At 46.6% G+C, this 22,085-nt stretch overlaps 1 protein-coding gene across 4 annotated transcripts in view; it reads right to left on the reverse strand.

Moving 5' to 3' along the window:
* Positions 1 to 275: 275 nt before the first annotated feature.
* PAK3 (p21 (RAC1) activated kinase 3) overlaps positions 276 to 22,085 on the reverse strand; it is a 223,774-nt gene continuing 201,964 nt past the window's right edge. For all 4 annotated transcript variants that reach the window (XM_033946560.1, XM_033946561.1, XM_033946562.1 and 1 more), the window contains 3 exons: positions 12,766 to 12,962; positions 6,881 to 7,018; positions 276 to 1,671 (listed from right to left, as the gene is read on the reverse strand). In XM_033946560.1, coding sequence (XP_033802451.1) covers positions 1,582 to 1,671; positions 6,881 to 7,018; positions 12,766 to 12,962 — 425 coding nt within the window. In that variant the 3' untranslated portion in view covers positions 276 to 1,581. The remainder of the gene's footprint in view (positions 1,672 to 6,880; positions 7,019 to 12,765; positions 12,963 to 22,085) is intronic.

The following is a 22,085-nucleotide window of genomic DNA, read 5'->3' on the forward strand; positions in this document are numbered from 1 at the left end:
GTTAGCGCACCTTAGTAAAACAGAGGGTAACTAACGCTGGCTAAATTTGACCTGGGTATTCAGTGAGGCCCTATCTGAGTATGGATGATATTCGGGCAAACCTGCTTAGCGATTTGGGCATAATTTTATTTATTTTTTATTTAATTTAATTTTTTTTTTTTTTTTATTATTTGAATTGTTATATTGAATTTTTTTTTATTTAATTTTATTCTTTTTATTTTTTAAATTGTTATATTCTTTACTATTTAATAATTGTTTTCTCAGGTAACTTAGCTAGATTGTGAGCCTTCGGGACAGTTAGGGAAGTTGTAAGTGCCTAATTTGATTTTATTGTAACCCGTTCTGGGCTCCTGGGGAGGACGGGTGATCAAAATGAGCAAATCAATCAATAATTAGGACTGCTTTTTGAACATTGCCAATGCCTGCATAACTCTTGGCTCTTCTCCCAGACTGGAGACTGCTCGGGCGGTCACAGAAGATACTCGGCTGTACTGTCCAACTCCTGGGCCAGCCCGTGCCATTCAACTAGGCAGAAAACTCTCTTGCCTGGTTAAAAACCATTTTGAATACTAACCTCTTTATTTTAACTTTTATTTAATAATTTTTTTTCGAAAAAAAAAAGCATCTTGAGTCACCCGCCCCTGCATCCTGCTGCTGCATCATTCTCCTCTGCACAGAATTGTACTGGAACCCTGAAAATGCCATTTACATATTAATCTGTTAACATAATTGTGTGCTTTTGTGTTGGAAAGCTTAAGAGGCTCAGTTTAAAGACAAGTACGTCTCTTCTCGAGAGGTCTTGATAGCATGCATGGCGATACACCATCCTCAGAGCAGACTAATCGTGAACAGCCTTGGTAGGGGGAGGAGCCAGGGGAGGGAGGAGGGCTTCTTCCTTCCTGAATTGTTTTTTTTTTTATTGTTTGCAAAAACAACAAACGGAAGAAATCACACCAAAGTAAAACATCGGAAATAGCTATACAGAAACCAGGATGACAAAATCCACCGAGTCATGGCTTGGATGCCACACTGCACCCCTGTGATCAATATTTCCCAATGCACTTTTCTGTGCTTGTGCTGAGCAGCAGAGAGTGGTACAAGGCTAAGAGCTCTGGGGGAGTTCTTAATAGTTACTGTGCCACGTCCCGGTCTTCAAGATAAAGTCTGTGGTTAGACATTCCTGATAGAGTTCATGAAATCACAGTTGAAGGAGATTCTCTCAGTACCGAGGTCTCTACTTTAAAATGTACTTATTCAAAAAGGCAAAGGACCACCTTGGAAAGGGCTTGTGCACCCAATCACTGGAAAGATTGCGCTGAAAATGTTTGGTTAGCTTTGTATTACCTTTCTCTATCTTCAAGACAGTCAAAGGTGATGGCCTGCATCCTACGCTTCCGGTTCCGTGTCTGCAGCTAGTCTCAAGGAGTCTGGAGACGCGAGAAGAACACGTTTGGAGAGACACAGCAATCGGGCCGCTGCCATTTGCTGTCCGTTCTGGTCTGCCTCTCTGCCACGTGGGCGTTGAGGTTTGACAGAATGTGTCCAGTCTGTGGGCGCTGGAACGGGGTAAGGCTCTGTGTGCTAACGGCTGCTGTTCTTAATGGCTTCCTTTGCGGCAATGATCAAGGGAGTGAGGCTGGAGAGAGGCTTGGCTAATTTTAAAAATGAATGCTGGAAAGAATAAAAAAAAAAGAAAATTAATTATTTCCACCCAAAAAAAACCACCACCCAAAATATGCTATTTCATCACATTCTCATCAATTTACAATCTTCACCAACTGTGCGTCTGAACCGCTTGTAACCCCGCTCAATTGATGTAAATCACTTGCAACTCTCTTTTAATTAATGTGAACCGCCTAGAATTCTTATGGGTATGGCGGTATACAAAAATAAAGTTATTATTATTATTATTCTGAAAAGTTATCCCACTGGGGGAGGCAGGTATCCGACTATCCCGCAAGATTTCTGTCCCTTTGAATAGTGTGGCCATATGGCTCCAGAAAAAAGGGGACGGATTGAGACATCCGGGTTTTACTTCCATTGAAAGCAATGGAAGTAAGGAGAGCAGATTGAGACATCTAGGTTGCTTTCAATGGAAGTAAAACCCGGATGTCTCAATCCGTCCCCTTTTTTTCTGGAGCCATAGGGTCACACTACCTTTGAACCAAGTCACGCACTTCCTTTTCCTGTAGATTCTTCCACAAGAACCAATATACAGAAAGTAAGGTTACCAGTCGTCCGGACTTCAACGGACATGTCCAGGGGTCCAGATGGCTTTTTAGAACCTGGCACTTTTTCCGGGTTTTGAAAAGCTTCCAACAAATTGCCGTCGGGCAGGACATCCACGCATGCCCAAATGCCACGCGATGACGTCACGCGTCACGTCCACGCATGTGCAGATGCCCTCTTGCCCGATGAGAGCAGGCAGAGGGGGGTGGGGCTAGGGCGGGATTGAGGGCGGGACTGGGGCGTAACAGGGCGGGGATGAGTGGAACTCTCTAAAGTTGAAAGGGGATAGATTCCTTACAAGTTCTTCTTCACCCAGAGAGTGGTGGAGAGCTGGAATGTTCTTCCGGAGGCTGTTATAGGGGAAAACACCTTCCAGGGATTCAAGACTAAGCTGGACAAGTTCCTACTAAACTGGGACGTACACAGGTGAGGCTGGACTCATTTTAGAGCCCTGGTCTTTGACCCAGGGGCCGCCGCATGAGCGGACTGCTGGGCGCGATGGACCACTGGTCTGACCCAGCAGCGGAAATTCTTATGTTCTAACTGGGTGGTCCTGGGAGGGTGGGTCTAGGGGGTCCGAACTTTCCATTTGGAAAATCTGATAACCCTAAGAAAGAGTTCATACTGCTCTCCACATGGGTTAGCTTAGGGTTACCATATTTTACAAAGGAAAACCACGGACACATAACACCACCCCGTTCCACCTCCAACACTGCCCCATTCCACTCCAGCCCCACCAGGTTCTGTCTCAAGCCCCGCCCAGTTCTGCCTCTGTCCCTGCCCAGTTCTGCCTCCGTCCCCGCCCCCCCAGCAAATCTCCTCTTTCCTGCGACGAGCTCCGGTCACGTCTGAAGGGCCTGGAGCATGCACAGATGTTTGTGACATCATCCACGCATGCCGAGAGGCCCTCCATATGTGGCCGGAGTTCGTCGGGGCTTTCCAAAACCCAGACAAATGCTGGATTTTGAAAAGCCTGTCCGGGAGTCCGGACAATCCTCTAAAAAGAGGACATACCCAGGTTTTCCCAGACGTCTGGTAACCTTAGGTTAGCTTCCTGCCCAATCGACCGCACCCTCAACATTCCTCTTAAGGTGGCTGAATATGTATTGTAAAAAAGCAAAAGCAAAAACAGGGGAAAAAAACAAAACCACAGACACAAATGTACCAAAGGCTGAGTGGAATTGTCCAGATCAGAATGATGTGCACTAATGAAAGTGTCCTCCAGTGCGTCTGATAATATAGGAATCTTTATTCATCCAATGCCATAAAAATACATCCAACGACTCAATGACTCGACATACACATGTTTCGGCCAACAGGCCTTCCTCAGGAGTCTTGAGCGCCACCTAGCAGCGATACGCTTGTTACCTGATGTTCTACTCGTTTTTTGAGAACTTTTAGTTGACTTTCTTTTTTGTTCGAAGTCTGGTAAGACCTATCAGAGTGGGAACATATTCTAGATATTCACACTGGTGGCGCTCAAGACTCCTGAGGAAGGCCTGTTGGCCGAAACATGTGCATGTCGAGTCATTGAGTCATTGAATGTGTATTGTTCCATGATGCACACAACACCCTCTGCCATGTTGAGGGGAGGTGAATTTTCAGACACATAAATGGCTTTGAAAACATGCGCTCTCTTTGGGGTATGGTAGCTTCTCTACACTGTATTTTTTTGAAAACTTCTTTTAAAAACACTGGGGGACCCCATGTGTGTTGGACAGAAGGCAGTGCCCTCTGCTGGTTGGAGAGCTAGTAGGAGCATGGGAGGACTGGAGAAGGGCGGATGTGGTCCCTCTCCACAAAAGTGGAAATACGGAAGTAGGGAATTACAGGTCGGTAAGTCTGACTTCTGTGGTAAGCAAATTAATTGAAGCGCTTTTAAAACAGAGAATGGTCAAGTTTCTGGAATCCTGTGGATTACAGGACCGGAGGCAACATGGATTCACCAGAGGTAGGTCTTGTCAGACAAATCGGATCAATTTCTTTTACTGGGTGACCAGAGAATTGGAGTGCACTAGATGTGGTGTATTTAGATTTTAGCAAAGCCTTTGACAGTATTCCACACAGGCGTCTGATAAATAAACTGAGTGCCCTTGGGATGTGTCCCAAAGTAACGGGCTGGGTCAAGAATTGGTTGAGTGGAAGGCGACAGAGGGTAGAGGTCAATGGAGATCGCTCTGAGGAAAGGGATGTTACCAGTGGTGTACCTTATGGTTCTGTTCTTGGGCCTGTTCTTTTTAACATTTTTGTAAACGATATTGCTGAAGGGTTGTCGGGTAAGATTGGCCTCTTTGCGGATGATACCAAAATCTACAATAGAGTAGACACGCCAGATGGTGTGAATAACATGAAGAAAGACCTGGCAAAGCTTGAAGAATGGTCTGAAATTTGGCAGCTAAAATTTAATGCTAAGAAATGCATTTGAGCTGCAAAAACCCAAGGGAAAAGTATAGTTTGGGGTGGAGGGTGAAGAACTTATGTGTACAACAGAAAAGCGGGACTTGGGTGTCATTGTATGTGATGATCTTAAGGTGGCCAAACAGGTTGAAAAGGTGATGGTGAAAGCTAGAAGGATGCTAGGTTGCATAGGGAGAGGTATGGCCAGTAGGAAAAAGGAGGTATTGATGCCCCTTTATATGACTTTGGTGAGACCTCATTTAGAATATTCTGTACAATTCTGGAGGTCACACCTTCAAAAAGATATAAAAAGGATGGAGTACAGAGGAAAGCTACTAAAATGGTGTGTCCTCTTCGTGATAAGGCGTATGGGGACAGACTTAAACATCTCAATATGTATACTTTGAAGGAAAGGCGGAAGAGGGGAGATATGATAGAGATGTTTAAATACCTAAGTGATGTAAATGCGCATGAGTTGAGTCTCTTTCATTTGAAGGGAAGCTCTGGAATGAGAGGGCATAGGATGAAATTAAGAGGTGACAGGCTCTGGAGTAATCTAAGGAAATACTTTTACAGAAAGGGAGGTAGATGCATGGAAGAGTCTCCCGGAAGAGGTGGTGGAGACAGAGACTGTGTATGAATTCAAGAGGGCCTGGGACAAGCACGTGGGATCTCTTAAGGAGAGGAGGAGATAGTGGAGGCTGCAGATGAGCAGTTTGGCCTTTATCTGCCATCGTGTTTCTATGCTTCTAAACTAGGCCGGCCCATTGTCGGCTAATTAAAAAGTTGGATAACAAGGAATATGTTGAAATTGCACAGAAAAATGCATATTTCTAGTACTGCAATTAAATAGAAATAAAACAGACCAAAAGGATTAACGGTAAAACCTTTTTTATTGTACTAAAGTGCATTGTTTGATTGGCTTTCGAAAGTAATTCTTCAGATCAGAAATAAGCAAATATCAGCAGGGTCTCAATAGCAAAGCCAAAAAGAGGCAGGTGCTGCCCTTCCACTGAATCAGACACCCAGAAAGTGGAGAGAAAAAAAAAAAGCTGAAAGGATGTCATCGCGCGGGGGGGGGGGGGGGGGGAGGGGGGAGGATGGGTATTGTCTTTTGGATTTCTCGAATAACCAAGACCCTATTATATTATGTTTTGACTTTCCTTTACACTGGTCGAAGAACAGGAAATGGACTGGGGAATACAGAATGAGGAGTTACTTTGCATGCATTAGCAAACAGGAAATATTTTTTTTAATGAGCTTCACAGTTTTTCTTCTTGTTCAGTGGAGAAAATGGTGTAACTGAATTTATTAAGCAACAGTTTCCCTCTCTTGTTTCCATCGAGAAAATGTAATTCCTTGAAAGTTCCCTCTAAGGCAGTGGTCTCAAACTTAAACCCTTTGCAGGGCCACATTTTGGATTTGTAGGTACTTGGAGAGCCTCAGAAAAAATAGTTAATGTCTTATTAAAGAAATGACAATTTTGCATGTGGTAAAACTCTTTATAGTTTATAAATCTTTCCTTTTGGCTAAGTCTTAATAATAATATTGTAATTTATAGCTAAAGAGACAAATGATCAAGAAACTGTTTTATTTTACTTTAGTGATTATGATAAACATACCGAGGGCCTCAAAAGAGTACTTGGCGGGCCGCATGTAGGCCCTGGGCCGCGAGTTTGAGACCACTGCTCTCCTTCCTCCCCCCCCCCCCCCCCCACCCCACTACGCTACATCCAGTGAATCAGAGACTGATTTATTTCAGCCTGCTGTGCTGGCTTATGAGATCATCTGAATGCACTGTGTTCTGTGCCGAAATGCTTGCCTTGCATCTAAAAAAGACTCCTCGCTGTGACCCTGGCACTGTCAATCTAGCGACACATCTGGCTCAGTCCAGAGGCAAGGATAATTGCTTATTCAGCCCTAGGCTTCTAGGGACATCTGAAATGACATCAAGACGGCATCATCCTTTTCTATCTGATATGTGTGGTTTGTATGGTTGATCAGTATAATACGAGAGGGATGTCAGATGTGTCTGTTTCTCTAGATTTAATGCCATTATTTACACAATTTATGTCAATCTGCAGCAGGGGGCATATCATAGTTGATTTGCACTGTGTACAGCACTGATGACTGCAGTAGCCTGCAAGATTTCCCATACGTATTTTCCCTGCGTTCCTGAAGGACCTTACGCTGTGCTACAGGTCCTCGCCATCTCCGTTAATCGTATTGATTAAAAACCGCATTAATCTCCCACCTGCAAAAGCTCCTTGGCGGACCCACGCCTTTCCACGTCCATCTCAAGGCAGCAGTTCAGGAAATCTCTGAAAACAGCCGACAGTCTCTCAGGATTCTGGAGCTCTGGAGTTCCGTTCGTGGCTATCAGATACAAGGCCTGAGGAAATTTAAAAAAAACAAAAACAAAAAACACCCCAGGAGGAGATCAAAGGCTTCACGTCTTCTCTCTCAACATTTTCAGCACCTGCTGGCTCATTGCTGTATTCTACAATGGGTCTGATATTCTAAATTATTTAAGTGAACAGGAGAGGCTTCTGCCTGCTGAAATCACACTGAGCAGGTTGAAAAGGGGATATCCAGCTGCACTTATACAAGGCAGTGCCTGCTGTCACTATATTCCCCAGTTAGTGTAGGGGCAAGTTTGGGGCAGAGGAAGAAGTGCTGGGAGCTACTTGAGCAAGTGATATTCAGTACTGATGCCTGTATACCCAACCAGGCCGTAGGACTGCATAATGGAAGATTAGGTTTTCACCTTCGATAATCTTCTTTCTGTTAGTCCCTGGAGGATTCAGTACGCTAGGATTTTTCTGGGTGGATGTGGCGGCTCACTTTGGGGACCTCGGTGTTTCAGGCAGACTCTTCTGTGCCTCCCTAGACGCTGCCATTGCTTTGGTATATCACCTAGCACAGGGGTAGGCAATTCCAGTCCTCGAGAGCCGGAGCCAGCTCAGGTTTTCAGAATCTCCACAATAAATATGCATGAGATAGATCTGCATCTCAAGGAGGCAGTGCATGCAAATCCATCTCATACCTATTCATGGTGGATATCCTGAAAACCTGACCTGGCTCCGGCTCTCGAGGACTGGAATTGCCTACCCCTGACCTAGCATACTGAATCTGGAAGGGACTTAACAGAATGGACAATTAGATTTTCGCCTTCAATAATCTTCTTTCTGCTAGTCCCTGGAGGATTCAATATGACCCGCCCTCTCACTTGTTCTGAATTGCTTGCTTTCTGCCTCGCTTAATAATTCTTCCAGGCTTCAGGATCTTCCAAGCCCTTCGACGGATCCTGTGGGAAGTTTTCCACTTCTGTGAGTATACATTACTGAAGGCTGTCTCATATGGGTGCGCATGGGACATAGCAGATTGGTTCTACATTGTTCCTCAAAGTTTTTCTGTGTTGCCTTTGTGCCTATTTATTGCTTGTTTTGCAGAGCAGACCAGTTCACAAATTGTTTATGTTGCTGGGGAGCTTCCCTAGTACCTCCCGTTCCTTATCATGGATTTGTTCAGGTATGTTGTTTGGTTTTGGGACTGACCAGCAGGGGGCTCTAACTCTCTCTCTCTGAGGTGGGCGGAGAATGTGCTCAGAAAAGTGTTTGGATTTCTGCAACTCCCGGATTGCAGGAAAAGATTGAACAAGAACTGGAAAACTTCCCACAGGATCCGTCAACAGGCTGGAAGATCCTGAAGCCTGGAAGGAGAATAAGTGAGGCAGAAAGCAGGCGATTCAGAACAAGTGAGAGGAAGGGCGGTACTGAATCCTCCAGGGGCTAACAAAAAGAAGATTATCAAAGGTGTAAAAATCTAATCTTCGATTCTGTTGCGTCCCTTCCAGATTGAGTACGCTAGGTGACATACCAAAGCAATGGCAGTGTTTAGGGAGGGACAGAAGAGCCTATACAACACCGAGGTCCCAAAAGCGGCATCAGAGTGTGTCACCACATCCACCCAGAAAAAAAACTAGTGTACTGAATCCAGAAGGGATGTAACAGAAAAAAGGAGTTATATTTTTACTTGATCATCTATGTGGGTACCAATACATAAGAACATAAGAGTGTCATTCTGGGACATATCGAAGGTCCATCAAGCCTAATATCCTGTTTCCAACAGTGGTCAACCCAGGTCACAAGTACCTGGAAAGATCCCATAGAGTAAAACAGATTTTATGCTGATTATGGACATTTAGGAAATTATCCACACTTTTTTAAACCCTGCTAAGCTAACTGCTTTCCCCACATTCTCTTGCATCAAATTTCAGAGTTTAATTACCCATTGAGTGAAGAAATATTTTCTGTGGTTTGTTTTAAATGTACTACTTAGTAGCTTCATCACATGCCCCCTAGTCCTAGTATTTTTGAAAAGAGTAAACAAACGATTCACATCTACCCTTTCCCCTCCACTCAGACCTCTGTTATATCTCCCCAAGCTGTCTCTTATCAGAGTGAAGAGACCTATCCACTTTAGCCTTTGCTCACAAGGAAATTGTCCCATCCTTTTTATCTTTTTTTTTTTTTGCCTGTCTTTGTACCTTTTCTAATTCCGCTATACTTTTTTGAGATGCGATGACCAAAATTGCACACAGTACTGACACTGGCTGGCATTTGGGGATGGGTACCCATGGGGCAAGGATGGGGACAGAGCCCATGGGGATGGATCAAGGACAGAGCCCACAGGGACAGGGTCAAACTTTGTCCCCGTGTCATTCTCTAAAAACTTGAGACTAATATCAATATGTAAAAACTTAACCCATGTTACTTAATTGGCAACTGAATTCAATAATTTAAAAACCTGCAGAAGCTGTTTTTGGATTTCAATGAATTACGGTTAAATGACGTCATTTGTGTCTTGCCTGCCATCTGCAATGTCCTTCCATCATGTGCCCAGCTGCTCAAGCGTCTTACTGTTACTGCAACAGATTCAACTATCTATGCTGGCATCAAGGAACATTTCTAACATTGATTAGACACTTATTTTCCTGTTCATCCACTACACAGTTTAAGTTCTCTTCTACACCCATGAAGAAGGACATGGTACCACTCGAAAGGGTCCAGAGAAGAGCGACTAAGATGGTTAAGGGGCTGGAGGAGTTGCCGTACAGTGAAAGATTAGAGAAACTGGGCCTCTTCTCCCTCGAACAGAGGAGATTGAGAGGGGACATGATCGAAACATTCAAGGTACTGAAGGGAATAGACTTGGTAGATAAGGACAGGTTGTTCACCCTCTCCAAGGTGGGGAGAACGAGAGGGCACTCTCTAAAGTTGAAAGGGGATAGATTCCGTACAAACGTAAGGAAGTTCTTCTTCACCCAGAGAGTGGTAGAAAACTGGAACGCTCTTCCGGAATCTGTCGTAGGGGAAAACACCCTCCAGGGATTCAAGACAAGGTTGGACAAGTTCCTGTTGAACCGGAACGTATGCAGGTAGGGCTGGTCTCATTTAGGACACTGGCCTTTGACCTAGGGGCTGCTGTGGGAGCGGACTGCTGGGCACGATGCACCACTGGTCTGACCCAACAGCAGCATCTCTTATGTTCTTATGGTGATCTCCCGTTGAATACAGGTAGATAGTTAGCTGCGTGCTATTTAGCTGGCTGGGAGTCGGTCCTGGCCCGCTAAATAGTTCTATATCAGGCCCAAGGACTACATCCAAATTCAAGAAGGTCTGAAATGAACACAGAGCACCCCTGAGTAGGGTTACCATATTTTGCTCTGTGTAATCCCGGACACGTGACCCCCCACCTTATTCGATCTCCAGCCCCGCCCTGTTCCGCACCAGTTCTGCCTCTAGCCCCACCCCATTCTGCCCCCAGATCCACCCCCCACAAAGCCTCCTCTCTTCTTCCATATGAGCTCCAGCCACATCTGGAGGGCCTGGAGCATGTGCAGATGCGGCCGGAGCTCGCCGGGTTTTAGAAAGTCCCTTCGGGAGCCCAGACATCTGGTAACCCTACCCCTAAGTAGAGCTTATATACGAGTATGGATGGGCAGAGAGAAAGGCTGTTCCCCCGCACACGCATATTTATTGTATCTGTATTCGCTGACTGTAACATCTCGCTGATTGACCTGCCCTTCTCTGTTGTAAACCGTATTCGCTGATTCTTTGTTGTATCTGTATTCACTGATTGTAACCATTCGCCGATTGTCCAGCCCTTCTTTATTGTAAACCGCCTGGAACTACTACAGCTTTGGCGGTATATAAGAAATAAAATAATAATAATAATATCATCTTTGTGTGTCATTGCTTTCTGTTTCTTTCGGTTGCCTAATTCTTTCATTTTCCAGATGTTCTCATACTACCACTACACGTGATCCTGCACCTTTGATGGCATCTTACACTCGCGCAAAAAAATCACTTACGTTGGGTTTTATTAAACGGCGGTAGAAGTTTCTGTCGCGAGCCGGTGAGGTAAATGCTCCCAAGCTCCTCTAATTCGTAGGTGTCAGAGCATTTATCTCACCGGCCCGTAGTAGAAACCTCTACCGCCGTTTAGTAAAAGGAACTCTTTCTTTTTAAAGATGCATTTGATAGCTAGAAAGCTCGATTAGGAGCCTCAATTGAATCCTATTTCCCAACTTTTTGGAAGCGGCCTGCTCTGCCCTCCTATTGTTTTTTTTCCCATACGTGTCTTATTTACTATCAACAACTTGTATTTCTCGCCCCATCTTTTTCTTTTGTTTAATATGTTTTGTCAGGTTAGCTCTATTCGTTTGTTTTGTTTCCCCCCCCCCCCCCGAAATTTGTAATTTTATCGTTTTGTACATCGCTTAGAATTTTGAATAAGCGATTAATCAAATCTATTAGAAACTAGAAACTTAGGGATTTATTAGCCCGAGTGACCTCAAGAGCAGGAATCCTCACGGGTGAAACCTATTCTTTGCCAATCGCCACACAGAGAATTTTACATTTATTGGGTCACTTAGGCCCAAATTCTGTGACCAGCGCCTCAAGTTAGACACCTATTTCGGAGGCGCCCAACTAGATAGAAATTGAAGACCAAGCGCAATGAAGCGTTTTAATCAGCGCTGATTGAAACCTAGGCGCCTATCAAGAACGCGCGATTCTGCAACAAGGCGCCTCTACAAATTTAGGCGGCCCTCAAAAAAATAGGCGCTATGCACGTTAGGCGTGGGCGTGGCTACAGGTTAGGCGCCTTGTTGCAGAATGGACGCTCTTAAGCGTGCTTAAGCGCTCAGCTAGGCGCCCGACTTTTAGCTGAGCCTAGAGCCGGCCTACGTCTTGGGCGCCTCCAAAATAGGTTTCGCTCAGCGCGATTCATTAAACGGCGCCCAATTTTACTTGAATCGCGCTGAACGGTGCCTAATTAGGCGCTTCTTAGAGAATTTGCCCTTTAGATTCCACTTAAATCAAAGTGGATTACAATAAAAAACACACCTAAAAATCATAAAACCAACAAACAATCATGCAATCTATACCTTTTATCATATCACTCATCTCTTCCTATAGACCGAACTACATGTTCTCAGCTCCATGGCCAAATATTCAAGAAAATAAAGAAATTTATTAGAGAACCCAGTGGCATTATCTTATGATACTGTGATATTTGGTATGGATATGAGAGCAAAAAGTCAGATTTCTGCGAATAACAATAAATTATTACTAATAATGACAGGGGTTGCCATTCAACAAATCACATATAATTGGAAAGACTGGAGAAGACTAAATTATAACTTTTGGTGGAATTGTTTATGCCATATCTATAAAATGGAAAGATTTATTGCGTTACAAAAGGGATATTTTAAGAAATTTCAGGATGTGTGGAAACCATTAACAAAATATTGTCAGGATTAAGTAGAAGTATTTCCCTTATGTTTATCAGTTTATGAGGTAGGGAGGGGGGTATTTTATTATTACATATATCATACAATAATGGAGTATATGGTTGGGGGGATGGGTGAGGGATAGGGATAAGAATATATGTAATATACCAATGATTGTTTATAAGTGATGTATTTATTGTTACTGTGAATGAAAATATTAACACTTAATGTAATTTGTGAAAATGAATAAAGAATTAAAAAAAAAAAAAAAGAAAATAAAGAAAAAACTGCCCAAACTTCTCTCGTTGCATGGACTGGATTTTTCTCTGCACAGCACTTACCCTGAGAGGATTTTCGTTAAGGTACGGGGGTTCTCCTTCCACCATTTCAATGGCCATAATCCCCAAGGACCAGATGTCGACTTTTGGGCCATAGGCCTTCCTGGTCACCACTTCAGGGGCCATCCAGTAGGGTGTCCCGACCATTGTGCTCCGTTTACTCTGCTCAGGGGTGATCTGAGCACAGAAACCAAAATCAGCTGGAAAGAAGAGGGCACGGTTAAGATGAACCGAACTAGGCCAGACAAGTCTTATTTCGCTGCTTTGAAATCAGAGAACTTTACGTAACGTTACACAAGGCGAGGATGATGTGAACTGACTTAGCTTTTGTACAAGCGACAAAAAAAAACAACAAAAAACGGGAGCTAAGGTTTGTAAATTTTACGAAGGTGCTCTAGCGTTTTTAGCGCTCACACTGGATTACTGCGCGGTAGCCTGAAATCTACCGCCTGCTGAAAAGGAGGTGGTAGCGGCTAGCGCAAACGACAATTTAGCGCACGATTTTCCGCGTGTTAAGACCCTAGCCCATAATGTCAAAGGAGCCCATAATGTGTCAATCCCCAGAGCTCTTCATTTGTCTCCAATATCCTATAAGTCCAGGTTTCATATTACTTAAGCTTTAGCACACGCCTTTTTCAGTAGTGGAAACGGCAGTGGGATTTGAACCGGGGACCCCGGGATATCTAACCCCTAAGCTGCTCCTCTGCAACATTATATGCATGGCTTTAAACAAACAGGGAAACATTCAAGTGCCATAAAAAAAATCATCATAATTCTGGCACACACATTGCTATCGTTGGACATTAATCTAATCTAATCTAATCTAAACCTTAAGTTTAAGGGCTCTTTGTCCTAAGCCGCGTTAGCGTTTTTAGCGCTCGCTAAACCCTCGCTACGCGGCTAGAACTAACGCCAGCTCAATGCTGGCGTTAAGGTCTAGCGTGCGCTATTCCGCACGTTAAAGCCCCAAAGCGGCTTAGTAAAAGGAGCCCTAAGTCATTGGTCCAGATTCTAAATCAAGCACGCCTAGCTGATCCATCTGCCTAACTTACCCCCACTTTTATCAAGTTGCGCTTTCGAGCAGCGCGAGCTAGATGCCGAGCCGCCCATTCTAATCCTATGGGAGGGTCGGTATTTAGCTCTAAAAAAGGGTGGGGGGTGGGGGGGGTTATTTAAAAAGCTTAATCGGCACTGATAATTAAAAATTAGCACCTCGTAATTGATACAAATTAGTAGGCACCTAGTCCAGGGCACCTGCCAGAAGGTAGGTAGGGTAGGGGGTGCATTGTGGGGGTGTTTTACATGTAGGCCACGGGGTCACGTGTTTTGGACAAAGGCAACAGTATTTATTAATTTTATTTATTCATTTAAAAAATTTCTATACCATTTTTAAACCAAAACGGTTTACAAAACTGTTACCTAAAATTTTAAATGAATTAAGACAACTTTCAAATACAAATTAAAACAAATAAGGGCAGAAGGATTTAATTCTTTCAGGAAATCAGCAGCCAAAGAAAAATTAAGGGGGTCCTTTTATCAAGCCACACTAGCGGGGTTAACGCGTCAGACATGTCATCACGCCCTAACCCCCGCAGACGGCTAAAAAACTGCTCAAATGCAGGCGTTAGCGGCTAGCGTGGCAGGCAGTTTAACATGCGGTATTACGCACGTTAAACCCCTACCACAGCTTGATAAAAGGACCCCTAAATACTTAAAGGAAGGCATTGACAAATAATTGTGTTTTAAGTAACTTTCTAAATACCCCCCTATCACTGCATTTCCAAATTTGCCCTACAAGGGAATTGCACAATTTTACTCCGACGCATGAAAAAGTCATCGCATTGGTTTCCACATATTTTGGGTTGACTTTTAGTCTTCAGCGGCGCAGAAAATTATTATTATTTTTTTTTTAACTCTTTATTTAGGGCTCCTTTTACAAAGGTGCGTTAGGGCCTTAATGCGTGACAAATTGCCCCGTGCGCTAGCCGTTACCGCCTCCTTTTAAGCAGGCGGTAATTTTTCGGCTAGCGCACGCTAATCCAGTGCGTGCACTAAAAACGCTAGCGCACCTTTGTAAAAGGAGTCCTTAGTTTTCAAATTCAACAAAAAAGTGCAATACATACAAATAATCAGATAAGCACTTATAATCAATCAGTATTAATACAAAAATAAAACTCCCTCTCCCATCCAACATTTTCCATCGGAGAATAATACCAAACAAAAGATACACCCCTCCCCTTCCACCCACCCACCCTCCCTTGGATGTCAACGGGAAATAAAGAAAAGGACAACTATAACAACTCTACAAAAGACGTCAATGGACCCCAAACTAATTTTAATTTCTTAATATGCCCTAGCACAGGGGTAGGCAATTCTGGTCTTCGAGAGCCGGAGCCAGGTCATGTTTTCAGGATCTCCACCATGAATATGTATGAGATGGATTTGCATGCACTGCCTCCTTGAGATACAAATCTTTCTCATGCATATTTATTGTGGAGATCCTGAAAACCTGACCTGGCTCTGGCTCTCGAGGACCGGAATGGCCTACCCCTGCCCCAGCATATCAGCATTCATTTTCTCATACTTATAACTTAAGCATAAATTCGCCCACCAAAAAGTAAAACTAATGCAATCCCAATTTTTCCAGTTACGAGTAATCATTAAAATTTTAAAAAAGGAAACATACCTAGCCAAAGCCAGCACATTATTCTTTGAAACAGGATACTCGTCTCCTAGCGTATGGAGTAAGCACCTAACCTAGGTTTACTCATTTAAGCCAAGAATACCCTGGTATAAATATGAGCGTCGGAGCTAATACCGCCATAGTTGGCTATAAAAAAAGCCTAACGCGGCTTTATAATAAGGGGGGGTTGAAATGCTGTCAAGATTTTTTTCCTATTGAATTATGGTCTGCATTCTCCCCATGATGTGGACTTTAGAACTAATTTTGTTTTCTGGGTAATTCCCATGAAATTTGAACTTTGTATATTTTATTTTGTATATTTTGCATACTTGACATGTATAATTAAAATATAAAAATTTTGTATATTTTGCATACTTGACATGTATAATTAAAATATCAAAATAAAAAACAGGTGCCTGAAAATAGTAGCTCGTTATAAAACTGCTCTCCATACGCTAGGAGAAGGGTATCCTGTTTGAAAGAATAATGTGCTGGCTTTGGCTAGATATCTTTCTTTTTTTAATTTTCTCAGCATCTATTTTGAACCAGGCCTCAAGGTTCTCATTGCTTTGGTTTTAAGCAGCGCGTTCTTCACGATTCTCCGTGTATTTATTATTCCACAAATCTACTACCATAGGACTTTCAGGGACCCCTGAAGAAAGCTATCTTGTTGAAACGCGGACCTACGCTCTCACAATAAATAATCTGAATAAAATAAAAGAAACCATCATATACCGCCATGGTCTTTAACAAACATATCCAATGGGCTCCAAATGTCATTAAATGCCCAGAACTGACCAGTTCGTTCATACCAATAATACAAACACAGTGACTCCCACCAGAATGTGAAGTTTAGACGATCCCAATTTTATAACAGAAAATTTTCCAAAATCTTCAATCAGCTGGAGCAAAGATGGAATACTTTGTTCAGGATCGGTTAAATGCAATAAAATATCATCTGCATATGCCAAGATTTTATACATTTGACCTGCATATGCATATGGAACTTTTACATTTTCAATAAAGTCCATTTCAGGAACATCGTCACTCCACAGTGTTTTTTTGGTTTCTCTTGGATTTTCTTCTCTGTGGATCTATGTTAAGACCATTTTGTACTAGAGTGGCCATGGCCAATACCCTGTATATCAGTGTCTCTCAAACCTTTTTAGCTCCGGCAAACTAGACAGAGCAAATGTTTTTTGCGGCACATTATAATTGAAATTATAAAATTGCAAAACCAACAAAATTTTAATTTGAGAACTACCGGGAAAGATGGTAGAGGCGCCGATATAGACCGCGTCATTGATCACCTTGACGGACACAATCTGATGAGGACCAGCCAGCACGGCTTCAGCAAGGGGAGATCTTGCTTGATGAACTTGCTGCACTTCTTCGAGGGAGTAAACAGGCAGATAGACAAGGGCGAGCCGGTCGACATTGTATATCTAGATTTTCAGAAGGCGTTCAACAAGGAATCGAGGGTGAAATACTCATGTGGATTAAAAACTGGTTGGCGGGTAAGAAACAGAGAGTGGGGTAAATGGACAATACTCAGACTGGAAAAGCGTCACGAGTGGAGTGCCGCAGGGTTCGGTGCTTGGACCCGTACTCTTCAACATATTTATAAACGATCTGGAGTGAGGTGATTAAATTTTCAAACGATATGAAGTTATTCATAGTGAAGATGGAGAAATTAGGTTCTTACCTGCTAATTTACTTTCTTTTAGCTTCTCCAGACCAGTAGAGGTTAACTTTACGATTGGGTATATATCTAATCATGACCAGCAGGTGGAGACTGAAAACAAAACTTTGGGACAGTATATCCTAGCCCCTCCTCTCTATTTCCCTCAGTCTGCCGAATAGCCAAGCAGAACCAAGAACTGGAAAACAACAGAGAGAAAAAACAATACTCCGAAAGGAGTAACAAATAACATACCCAAAAATGCTGTTGGAAAATGCAGAGGAGAAATTCCCGAAGGAAGAAGGTCCCCACAGCTCGCCAGCTAAGCCAGCCGAGCCACAGCCGCTGTTCTTCAATTCTCCCCGGCCCTAGAAAAATACTAGAACCCGCAGCAAAAACCAAAAACTGCCCGCGCAACAGCCCCAACAACAACAACAACAGACAGGGTGGGGACCTCTACTGGTCTGGAGAAGCTAAAAGAAAGTAAATTAGCAGGTAAGAACCTAATTTCTCCTTCTTTAGCACTCTCCAGACCAGTAGAGGTTAACTTTACGATTGGGACGTACCAAAGCAGTCCCTCTCACGGGCGGGACCCCCGAAGGGCCGATACCAGAACACGCTCACCGAACACCGCGTCCCGACGCGCCTGAACATCTACCCGATAATGCCGAACAAATGAATGCAAGGAGGACCAAACCGCAGCCTTACAAATATCCACCGGAGGCACGAGCGACGACTCAGCCCAAGAAGCCGCCTGACCCCTAGTGGAATGAGCCTTGAGAAACTCCGGAACCGGCTTCTGACTCAGAAGATAAGCGGAAGCAATCATCTCCTTGATCCAACGCGCAATAGTAGCCTTAGAAGCGCCAGCCCCCCGACGAGGACCCGCCAGAAGCACAAAGAGATGATCGGAGCTCCGAAAATCCCGGGTCCGCTGCACATAAGCATGGAGGACCCGACCGACATCCAACTTGCGCAGCTGTCGTTGCTCAGAAGAACCCTCCCGACTACCCAAGACCGGGAGGACCACCGATTGATTGACATGAAAAGGAGAAACTACCTTCGGCAGAAAGGAAGGAACAGGCCGCAAAACAACCCGCTCCTTCGAAAACTCCAGGAAGGGAGCCCTACAAGAGAAAGCCTGTAGCTCAGACACCCGTCTAGCGGAAGTAATGGCCACCAAAAAGACCGACTTCAGCGTAAGGTCCTTCAACGAACAGCCATCCAACGGCTCGAAAGGAGGGCGCACTAGAACAGAGAGAACCAGATTGAGATCCCAAGAGGGAATCGAGGGCCTTATGGGAGGCCTGATCAACTTGGCCGCCCTAAGAAAGCGAATCACATCAGGAATGGCTGACAAACGCTGACCTGTCACCAGCCCCCGAAAAGCCGACAGGGCCGCCAGATGAACCCGAAGAGAAGACCAGGCCAGGCCCCTATCCAGGCCATCCTGCAAAAACTCTAGAATGTTAGGCAGAGAAGCGCGAAAGGAGACCACTCCCCGCGCTCGGCACCATTCCTCAAAAAGACGCCAAACCCGTACATAAGCCCGAGAGGTAGAAAGCCTCCGGGACCCCAAAAGTGTAGAGATCACCTTGTCGGAATATCCCTTCTTACTCAGGCGGCCCCTTTCAAGAGCCAAGCCGTAAGACAAAAGGGAGACGGGTCGAACATGGGAATGGGACCCTGCGTCAGAAGATCGCACCCGAGAGGCAGAGGAAGAGGATCCGCCACCAGATGCCTCACCAGATCCGCATACCACGGACGACGAGGCCAATCCGGAGCCACCAAGACCACCAGCCCCGGATGGCGAACAATGCGAAGCAGTACTCTGCCCACTAATGGCCAAGGAGGGAACACATACAACAGCCCCTCCGTTGGCCACGGTTGGACCAGAGCATCCAGACCCTCGGCCAGACCGTCCCTGCGACGACTGAAGAAGCGGGGTACTTTGGCGTTGCCACTTGTAGCCATCAGATCCATCAGGGGCTGCCCCCAAGCACGCACTAGCAACTGAAACGCCTCGGCGCCGAGACACCACTCTCCCGGATCCAAGAAGTGACGACTGAGGAAGTCCGCCTGAACGTTTTCTACCCCGGCAATGTGAGAGGCCGAGAGGTCCAGAAGATGCGACTCCGCCCAAACCATGAGCCGAGCCGCCTCCTGCGCCACCAGAGTGCTCTTGGTGCCCCCCTGACGATTGACATAAGCCACCGCCGTGGCATTGTCCGACAGGACTCTGACCGACTTGCCCAACAAAAGGGAGTGGAAAGCCAACAGCGCCAGCCGGACCGCCCTGGTCTCCAACACGTTGATCGACCAGGAGGCCTCCTCCGTGGACCAGGTTCCCTGAGCTGAGTGACCCAGGCACTGGGCCCCCCAACCCAGGAGACTCGCATCCGTAAGGAGCACCGTCCACTGCGGAAGATCCAGACCCACCCCCTGAACTAGGTGAGGGGTCCGGAGCCACCAACGCAGACTGCAGCGCGCCAAGCCTCGCAGGGGAACCGGAACATCCATCCCGTGCCTCTGGGGAGACCACTTCCGGAGCAGAGCATACTGGAGAGGACGCATGTGGGCCCGCGCCCACCTCACCACGTCCAGGGACGCCGCCATCGACCCCAGGACCTGGAGGAAATCTCGCGCCCGAGGACACCGGGACGCCAAAAGCAGGCGAATCTGAGACTGCAATTTGCTCACCCGGGCCTCTGGGAGGAAGACCTTCCCCAAGGAGGTGTCGAACAGCACCCCGAGGTACTCCAGACGCTGAGCCGGAACCAACCGACTCTTGGAAAGGTTGACCACCCAGCCCAGCGACCGGAGAAACTCCACCACCCGAGCCGTAACCCGGGAGCTTTCCTGCAACGACTTGGCCCGAATTAACCAGTCGTCCAGGTAGGGGTGTACCAGGATGCCCTCCGACCGCAAGGCTGCCGCGACGACCACCATCACCTTGGTGAACGTCCGGGGAGCCGTGGCCAGCCCAAAGGGAAGCGCACAGAACTGATAGTGCCGACCCAAGATCGCAAAGCGCAGGAAACGCTGAAGAGAGGCCCGAATAGGAACATGCAAGTAGGCCTCCGTCAGATCGAGAGAAGTGAGAAACTCCCCCGGCTGAACCGCCAGAATGACCGACCGCAGCGTTTCCATACGGAAAGAGGGAACCTTGAGAGCCCTGTTGACCCCTTTCAAATCGAGGATGGGCCGAAAAGTCCCCTCCTTCTTGGGCACCACAAAGTAAATGGAGTACCTGCCCGTGCCCCACTCCGGGGGGGCACCGGAACTACTGCCCTGAGATCTAGCAAGCGCTGAAGGGTCTGGCGAAACGCCAGCGTCTTCCCAGGAGTCTGACATGGAGAAGCGAGGAAAAAATCCGGCAGAGCGCGGGCGAACTCCAGGGCATAACCGTCCCGCACCACCTCCAGGACCCACTGATCGGACGTGATCTCGGCCCATTTGGGAAAAAAGTCGCGCAGCCGGGCCCCCACCGGAACCAAGGGGGGCGCCGGCAAGGCGTCATTGTGCAGGACGGGAAGCGGGGGAACCGGCGGAGGGATTCCCTGCCCCCCGACGGGCCCCCCGAAAGGGCTGCATGCGCTGGAAGAACCGACCCCGGGAAAACCCCGGAGACTGGAAAGAAGCAGCCCCACGCCCAGGGCGATACTTGCGAAATTCCCGCAAACGCCCCCGGGCCGCACCACCCCGAGACGCCGGGCGGGCACGGTCCTCCGGCAAACGGGGAACTTTCGAGTCCGACAGAGTCTGAATCAACTTATCCAAGTCCTCTCCAAATAAAAACGACCCCCGAAAGGGAAATTTAGTAAGCTTAGCTTTGGACGCAGCATCCGCCGCCCAAGCGCGCAGCCACAACACACGCCTTGCGGCCACGCCAAAAGCCATGGACTTAGCCGAGATCCGCACCAAGTCATACAGAGCATCCGAGAGGAATGAGGCAGCCATCTCAATCTTCGCTACCTCCTGATCCACCAGAGACCAGTCGTCAGACTCTCGATCCAAGACCCGCTCCGCCCACCGAAACACGGCGCGAGCGACCAGTCCCCCACAAATAGCCGCCTGGACCCCAAAGGCAGAGACTTGAAAATTTTGCTTAAGGATGGTCTCCAATTTGCGCTCCTCAGAGTCCCGCAAGGCAGAACCGCCCTCAACAGGCACGGTATGCCGCTTGGAAATAGCCGAGACCACCGCATCCACGACTGGCGAAGCTAACGTAGCCCGATCCCCTTCAGGAATGGGATACAGGCGAGCCATGCTGCGCGCCAGCCGAAACGGCGTCTCCGGCGTTTTCCACTGCTCAAGAATAATATCCCGAATATCCTGATGCATAGGAAAAGAGCGGGAAACGGAACGGATCCCTCGTAACAGAGGGTCCCCCACACGCGGAGTCTCCGGCGGCGCGTCCTCAAAACGCAAAGCCGAAGAAACCTGTTGAATAAGGTCAGGCAGCTCATCTCTCTGAAAAAGGCGCACCACGGACGCCTCGTCACTGGAGAACGGGAAACCCGACAACCCGCCGCCAGCTTCCGTCCCCTCCAGAGGGTCCTGGAATTCCTCAGAAGGGTCCAGGTCCTCCTCCAGACCGACACGTTCCTCCGACCACAAATCCTCGTCCCACGACACCCGCGGACGCTTGGACAAGAGAGGCGGCGGAGGGGACGTCACGTCAGACGAGAGAGGTAAAGCCGCAGGGAGCGCGGAGGAAACCCCACCCCCCGAGACCCCCTGGGCGCAACCGGGACCCCCAGCCGCCTGAAAATAGGCTTTGCATAATGAAAAGAAAAAATCAGGGGAAAAACCCCCCGAGGGTCCCAAGGGACTCCCTGCCACAGCAGGGGACCCAGCAGAAACCTGCCCCTGCTTAGCCAAAACAGGGGGAAGGTCACCTGAGGTGGAAGACAAAATGGAGGGGCCAGACAGAGAAGATGGCGTCTTTCCCGCCAA

Source organism: Geotrypetes seraphini, chromosome 5, assembly GCF_902459505.1.
Source record: "Geotrypetes seraphini chromosome 5, aGeoSer1.1, whole genome shotgun sequence".
In the NCBI taxonomy this organism is placed as follows: Eukaryota; Metazoa; Chordata; class Amphibia; order Gymnophiona; family Dermophiidae; genus Geotrypetes; species Geotrypetes seraphini.